The 8,504-nt window shown below is 35.5% G+C and overlaps 1 protein-coding gene across 1 annotated transcript in view; it reads right to left on the bottom strand.

The window, feature by feature from the left end:
* Window positions 1-618: 618 nt before the first annotated feature.
* The window catches only part of LOC106474384 (dynamin-1-like), a 35,482-nt gene continuing 27,596 nt past the window's right edge, over window positions 619-8,504 (bottom strand). Inside the window, exons 17-20 of the mRNA XM_022402690.1 lie at window positions 6,203-6,259; window positions 5,234-5,415; window positions 4,924-5,103; window positions 619-4,009 (exon numbers count right to left, since the gene is read on the bottom strand). Coding sequence (XP_022258398.1) covers window positions 3,910-4,009; window positions 4,924-5,103; window positions 5,234-5,415; window positions 6,203-6,259 — 519 coding nt within the window. The 3' untranslated portion in view covers window positions 619-3,909. The remainder of the gene's footprint in view (window positions 4,010-4,923; window positions 5,104-5,233; window positions 5,416-6,202; window positions 6,260-8,504) is intronic.

Below are 8,504 nucleotides of genomic sequence, written 5' to 3'. Positions count from 1 at the left end.
GCCCATCAATGGGACACCTAACAAAACTGCTAACTCTGGTTCAATAATCCTTGGTTCTAGTTTCCAAACAGAAACCACTGCTAACTCTGGTTCAATAATCCTTGGTTCTAGTTTCCAAACAGAAACCACTGCTAACTCTGGTTCAATAATCCTTGGTTCTAGTTTTTGTTGTTTGTGTGTGTGTGTGTGTGTGTATATATTTAATTTAATGCAAAAGGTCAACCTTATTCTGTTTGTATACAAGATCAATTTTTCAATAGTTATGATCAGATAACACAGACCAATGAATACCAGCTGACAGAAAGTCATGTTATATTTAATTTCAGACTATCACCTGCCACTATTACCGTCATTAAATTAATTATCTTGTGAAGTAGTCATAAATTATAACTCGAGTTGTTGTTGTAATAGTTTCTTTCATTACTTGTATTTCAAATAAAGTACAGGAATAAACAACACCTTCGGAGATCTTCAGTTACACCCTTGAACATTGTTCCTCTATAAACAAAACAATATAATTATAATAACCATAGCTTATTAACAATAAGGTAAAGTCACTATTAAATAATTTAAACTTCTTGGTAGCCATAGTAGGTGAAAATAACAAGCCCAACAGAGTTGAAGTGACTAAGAACAGTTTATTACAGAAACGTTCTAGGTTCGTCGCTACACGAAGAACATTACTTTTCTGAAGGTATCCGAAAGTGCCTTCAATTCGTACATTACGTTGAAAAGAAAATATACACATAATGAAGTACTCTTCCAGTTCATGCCTTCTGAGCATTAATTAATGGATTTCTATTAAATTTTATGTACAATCTGAAGAAATTTATCACTTACATGTATATTTCATTCTATGAAAACAAAAAAAATATCACTGTAACAAGCAAGAAATTCACATCCCAACAGCACTTAATAAATGTAATCGTAATTACTATTGACAATGCGAGTTGTAAACATTTAACGTTAACAATCATGAAGAACGAGACGTTAAAAAGGTACACAAGAAAAACAAGTGTAGTTACTAAGAATTGTTATATCAAATCAAAGTACCACAGTCTAGAAATAAAATATTTTAAACTGAAAACAACAATAACTTATCTATTCACTATGGATAATTTCATCTGACAGAGGTCAAGACAGGGTTTCGAGTCAAATATTTCATACATGTGTTTTGTAATTCATCGTGAGAAACAAGATAATAAAAAGTGTGTACACCGACTGTCTACCCTCTACAATTTGGATGGCCTCTTCACAATTCTAATTAACCTAAAGTCGGTCTCAGCAATAATCAGCTGACTGTCTAGATTGACTGATACGTGATCAAAATTGACAGAGAAAGAAAAGAACTTTGATTTAAAGTGTCTAAATCACGTGAAGTATTAGAGCTCCAATCATTACGTCCAATCGAGATGCGTGTCAAAACGTGTACACAGTTATGCACATTGTGCCAATTTGCATGTACAGACAGAATCTGTTTTGTGTTAAAGTAACCACGACGTGTTTACAATCACAGACTACTTCATTTTTATAAAACACATACCAAAAACAGATCAATACTTCTTCAAAAGTGTTAAAATATTACATCCTGGAGTAACATATAAGTCAAGTGTATTGCTGAGAAAACTTACTTTAAATAAACTACACCTTACTTGGTATAACAAAACTGTTAGGCTAACAACTTGAACACTGTGGGTTCTATAACAAGTTACTTCATCGAAGATAACATTAATTTATTCCCTGGTTTCTTCCCTCTTTTTACAACAATCATCATAATTTATAAATATACATGATCAAACTTATTTCTTATATATATATATTGAAACAAAGAAACATTTTCATTCCTCAGAGAAAAACATCTATTAACTACATTCACAATCACCCCCAGCTTTACTGCCAATTATTCATTCAGGAAAGATTAAAACGGTTTTAAAAACAAAACCAACAATAATGTTTGAACCTAGGAATGTAAACAGCTGGATCACCGATAAAAGAGTCTTGGTCAGTTCACTTTAATTTATCAGCGGTGACCTAATAAGGCCTGGCTGGAATTTGAGGCCTGTCGGGGATTCGTGGAGGAACAGAAGGATGGGGTCTCCTACAAAACATAACAAAATCTGACTAATAACCAAGTATTACAACTGAAACAAAAAAAACGCAAGTTGAGCATGCCAGGAAGTCCCACTCCACTCTTGGGCATCTAAAGTTACAAATTAAACAAACCTAATACAATAAAAAGAAACTTAAATGTTGAAGTATCTTAAATATAAATAGGAGCTAAACAACCACATTGTGTATTTATACAAAAGAACGGAAAACCTTATCAAGTTTAATAAGATATCTTTAAGAAATTAACAGTTGAATACATTCAGTGACATCAGGTAAACAATAACTATTAAACAATCTACCTGAAGTTAACAACAAAGGCAAGATAAGCTCAACATTCCATCAAACAGAGTACTTCTGTACATTCTAACTGGATAATACTTTTGTTCAACTGAAACATTTAGCTATATTACAACATTTACAAGCAGTTAATAAACGTTAATACGACTACTGCTTTGGTAGTAGAGAAACTATGGAACAAACGTGTGCTGCATAACTAATTAGTGAACTATAAACTTTAATTTAATAATGTATAATACAATAAGTATGGTAGCCACTTAACAGAACCTCTTTGTAAGTCAGGGTGAAAAAACAAAGTTTAGCTTTTAAAAACCTGAAGTTGTTTCTCTTAAATTTTCAACAATAAAACAAGAAGCTTAAGTTAAGAAAGCTGACTTGCTGAAAGAAAACACAAATTCAATATCAAAATGGTTTAACTAACACTAAATATGTTAAAACAATACATTCTGAGACTCACCTAGAAGATTTACTGTTATTACAGGTTGAGTTCAAAGTGAGACTCACCTAGAAGATTTACTGTTATTACAGGTTGAGTTCAAAGTGAGACTCACCTAGAAGATTTACTGTTATTACAGGTTGAGTTCAAAGTGAGACTCACCTAGAAGATTTACTGTTATTACAGGTTGAGTTCAAAGTGAGACTCACCTAGAAGATTTACTGTTATTACAGGTTGATTTCAAAGTGAGACTCACCTAGAAGATTTACTGTTATTATAGGTTGATTTCAAAGTGAGACTCACCTAGAAGATTATTGTTATTACAGGTTGAGTTCAAAGTGAGACTCACCTAGAAGATTTACTGTTATTACAGGTTCAGTTCAAAGTGAGACTCACCTAGAAGATTTACTGTTATTACAGGTTCAGTTCAAAGTGAGACTTACCTAGAAGATTTACTGTTATTACAGGTTGAGTTCAAAGTGAGACTCACCTAGAAGATTTACTGTTATTACAGGTTGAGTTCAAAGTGAGACTCACCTAGAAGATTTACTGTTATTACAGGTTCAGTTCAAAGTTAAAGATTATGTTTGGTCAAAACAGATCACAAACTGAAGAGATGCAAAAGGACAAGAGGTCAAAAACTACACGGTTTTTCACAAATACCTAACAGCTAGAACAAAATACACCCACTGACCACCAGCAATGAAACAAAAATGTTATATATGGGATAATTTATTTGTTGACTTCTGAGTTATGCTTGGTTAGTAACTGCTATTTGTTTCATAAAAACAAGGAATCAGCTGTAAGTAGATTTATGACAGTTTACAGTAAAACAAGTATTAAACATTGAATCCTAAACATTAATAACAACAGGATTGATCCTACAATGAAAAGAACTACATAAAAATAAATAAAACACCATTTGTAGTTATTAAACAACAGACACGTTTTTCTATCAAGACATTATTAAGGATCTAAAGATAGAGATGCAAGTTGACACAAGTCAGTAATTTAATCACCAACCTACACCTTCTTATCCTACTCAGAATATCTGACAATGTGGCCAGTTATTTATGTAGAGGCATGCCAAAGGCATCAAGAACAGGCTCGGGTCCCGCCTGTGTGTTTCGTGGTGGTACGGAAGGAAGGCCTCCTGCAGACCCTCGCCTAAAGGAGGTAACAACAGAGACGGGAAACACACAATAAACACAAACACAGACATGGTTATAAACACAAAGAGTTATCAAAAAGATTAAGCTGTTTGAAGGTGGTTAGTTTAATACTATCGTGGAAAACATTAGGGAACAAACATGTGCACTAAGAGCTATCTTGCTGTTATAAAGTTAAAAGGTATTAAAACGTAGAGCTGAATATTCAATCAAAATACTGGAAGACGTACATAAAATCTTTTTTTGGTAAACAAACACATTATGTTATAGATCTGTTCAACTAATTAAACAAAGCACATATCCATGACCTTGTTTATCTGGGTTTGAACACAGTTCTTCACCAGGATATATTTACATGAATTTTATTAAGCACAACATTTCAATTCGTTTCAAAATATTTTTTTTCTTGCTATATTTGAATTTTTTTTAATACTTCTATTAACAATATACATAACTGAAAAATAATGGAAACCCGTTCACTTTATGAGTTCTTTGTTTAAACTCTATTTCCAGGTGAATAAGGATGAAATTAACCCTGTTCAAGGCATCAGTGTTCCTCCTACAACCAAGTATTTAAGTTTTTATTGTATCTTTTACTGACAGAATCTATACAAGTTTTTCTTTTCTCTGGTATTTAGCTGACGGTCTAAATCAAAAATTGCTCTAGTACCTATCAGAAAATAAACTAAGCAGGCACTCATGATACCATGGAAGCCAAGGATGACAGAGGAAGTGTTTCTAAGTGTCAACCCAACAGAGCTTCTATAACCTTGTGACAGGTAAAACTGACTTGAGCATTAGTAGAGAAAAAAAAAACAATATATAATTATAAAGAAATATCTGTGTCTCGACGACTCCGGGCTCAGCATAAGTTTTAAATTTACTGAACTAACATTAAACCTGAATACTTACGAAGGAACCAATGGTGGAGTTAGGTTTCCAGAGGACACTGGTCTTGGAGGAGCTGTCGGTGGGGCTCTGTTGGGCACAGCTTCAGGGCGAGATGGTATTACAGGTACTTGGCGGGAAGCCACGGGTGGAAGTGGAGGAATTCTAACAGAGGGATTTCTTCTTGGCCCAGGTGATGACGGGCTGAAAATAAAGGTGCTATGTAAAGAACAACCAACATTTGTAAAATGTAAGTGAACAGTATGTGTTAGGCTAAGAAAGGCCCAAGTCCTGGTAATCTTTCAATAAACTGTTTTTACTGGCTCACACTTACCGAGGTGAGTCTGGTGTACTCGCTCTTAGCCAGTCATCTTTCACTGGAGGTGGGACAGGTTGATAAGATGTTGTCATAGAAACATCTCCAATTATCTTCAGAGCATCTTTACAGGCATGATACATCCGAAGCATTTCATCCCGTTTAACAGCTTCTTCCTGAGATTCTTCCATCAAGGTTGCCTGTAAATTTTAAATTTATATTTGTACACAATAAGCAGAAGAATTACGAACACCCTTCTTGAAAAAAGTTCAGGTACAACTGCGTGGGAAAAATTAAAAATAATACACATTATTATCTAATCTACTTAAGATAATGTGAACATCTTTACATAATAGGCAAATGTCAAACAGAACTTAGAACTTCACTATAGGAAAGAGCCAATACAAAAAGCATATTGTCAAGAAATCCACTTTAAATAAATCTATAGCAGAGACGGTTTACACGGGTTTTAAAAAACACAATACATGTAACAATGTTTCAACCTTAATCTGATGATGATGTAAGCAGATTGGAACATTGTTACTCGTACTGTGTTTTTAAATACAAGTTTTCAATACCCATATCAACCATTGCTGTTATAAAAAACACAATACATGTAACAATGTTTCAACCTTAATCTGATGATGACGTAAGCAGATTGGAACATTGTTACTCGTACTGTGTTTTTAAATACAAGTTTTCAATACCCATACCAACCATTGCCGTTATAACAATTATGGACAGTAAATAGAAAGTATGATGATTAGGAAGGAGTATTTGATGTAATGGCCAGTGTTAGTGAGACTGAGATTTTAATCAACTAATATTACTCCCACACCATCTAGAACCATTTGAATCTGCTCTTTAGCTAATATACTTTTAAAAACTGAATTACGTTTCACACTGGGGGGAAAACAAACTTGTTAAGCAGAAAAGTAAGAATTTGGGTCTCAAGAAAATCTTACCTTTGTCACTTGAAGTTCTTACCTGGTCACTTGAAGCATACAAACTAGGAAGCAGATCCCCATATATGAAGTCTTTAGTCTGTCAAAAAATAAAATTAGAATTTTACAATGCAAAAAAATCATTAACAAAAGCTGGGGTAAACTTGAAGAAAAATATGTGTAATATCCACTAGGCATCTAGTGAATCCAAAACATGAGCAGTGTGTTTCTGTAAACATGGTTTGAATGAAAAATTGGGGTCCATTGATTATCTAGTGAATCCAAAACATGAGCAATGTGTTTCTGTAAACATGGTTTGAATGAAAAATTGGGGTCCATTGATTATCTAGTGAATCCAAAACATGAGCAGTGTGTTTCTGTAAACATGGTTTGAATGAAAAATTGGGGTCCATTGATTATCTAGTGAATCCAAAACATGAGCAGTGTGTTTCTGTAAACATGGTTTGAATGAAAAATTGGGTTCCATTGATTATCTAGTGAATTCAAAACACGAACAATATGCTTATACTCTCTTCTTAGTGATAAAACTTTTTTACTTTGTGGAGAATTTTGATGATATATTTTTCGTGCTATCCAACTGGTTATTTCTATTATTTGTAACCAACCATATTTTTTTTGGCCTCTTCATATACAAGTATCAACGACTTGTGAAATGTTTAAAATACGGTTTGGTTTGTTTTGAATTTCGCTCAAAGCTACACGAGGGCTATCTGCGCTAGCCGTCCCTAATTTGGTAGTGTAAGACTAGAGGGAAGGCAGCTAATCATCATCACCCGCCGCCAACTTTTTACCAACGAATAGTGGGATTGACCGTCACTTTATAACCCTCCGACGGCTGAAAGGGCGAACGTGTTTGGTGAGACGGGGATTCGAAACCGCGACCCCCAGATTGCGAGTTGAGGGTCCTAACCACCTGGCCATGCCGGGTCTGAAAATATGGAAACTGTCATTTAATTATCTTCGAAATTCTGTCCAAAAATAATAAAAATTAGACACAAGAAAGTCTTAACTTTAGTAATCATTATTTTAAAGTAGCTCCTTTTCTTCATTGTTTTCCTACTCAAAAGTCGATGTACTTAGAAATGTATGACGTGCTTGTTGTCACATGCTGAACCATGAATATCTTAACGCTGTTAAGTGTCATATTCCAGAATGGTTGGTGTTCCACTGTGTGACTAGTCTCCAGTGACCCTCGGGCTGTATCACGTGACTACTCCCCAGTGACCCACGGGCTGTAACACGTGACTACTCTCCAGTGACCCACGGGCCGTATCACGTGATTACTCTCCACTGACCCTCGGGCTGTATCACGTGACTAGTCTCCAGTGACCCTCGGACTGTAACACGTGACTACTCTCCAGTGATCCACGGGCTGTAACACGTGACTATTCCCCATTGACCCACGGGCCGTATCACGTGATTACTCTCCACTGACCCTCGGGTTGTATCACGTGACTAGTCTCCACTGACCCTCGGACTGTAACACGTGACTACTCTCCAGTGATCCACGGGCTGTAACACGTGACTACTCTCCAGTGACCCACGGGCCGTATCACGTGACTAGTCTCCCATGACCACCGGGCTGTATCACGTGACTAGTCTCCACTGACCTTCGGGCTGTAAATATCCGATGAGAATTGAAACTGATAAATCATATACTAGTCCATCTAAGCCTTGTAACGATTCTACTAAAACTATTACAGAAGAATAAACTATGTCTCTGGCATACATATAAATAGTTAGTTGAAACGTGATGACTTTACAGTTTGTTCAGTACTTCTTGATGCTAGCTTCTCCAACAGAAACCACTACTAACTCTGGTTCAATAATCCTTGGTTCTAGTTTCCAAACAGAAACCACTGTTAACTGTGGTTCAGTAATCCTTGGTTCTAGTTTCCAAACAGAAACCACTACTAACTCTGGTTCAATACTTCTTGATGCTAGTTTCCAAACAGAAACCAATACTAACTCTGGTTCAATACTCCTTGATGCTAGATTCTCCAACAGAAACCACTGCTAACTCTGGTTCAATAATCCTTGATGCTAGATTCTCCAACAGAAACCACTGCTAACTCTGGCTCAATAATCCTTGGTTCTAGTTTCCAAACAGAAACCACTGCTAATTCTGGTTCAATAATCCTTGGTTCTAGTTTCCAAACAGAAACCACTGCTAATTCTGGTTCAATAATCCTTGGTTCTAGATTCTCCAACAGAAACCACTGCTAACTCTGGTTCAATAATCCTTGATGCTAGATTCTCCAACAGAAACCAATCAATGGAACCCAATTTTTCATTCAAACCATGTTTACAGAAACACATTGCTC

The sequence above is a fragment of the Limulus polyphemus genome, unplaced genomic scaffold, assembly GCF_000517525.1.
Source record: "Limulus polyphemus unplaced genomic scaffold, Limulus_polyphemus-2.1.2 Scaffold7146, whole genome shotgun sequence".
NCBI classification, from domain to species: Eukaryota; Metazoa; Arthropoda; class Merostomata; order Xiphosura; family Limulidae; genus Limulus; species Limulus polyphemus.
Note: the sequence above shows the minus strand (reverse complement) of the source record. Positions and strands in the feature narration are given on the sequence as shown.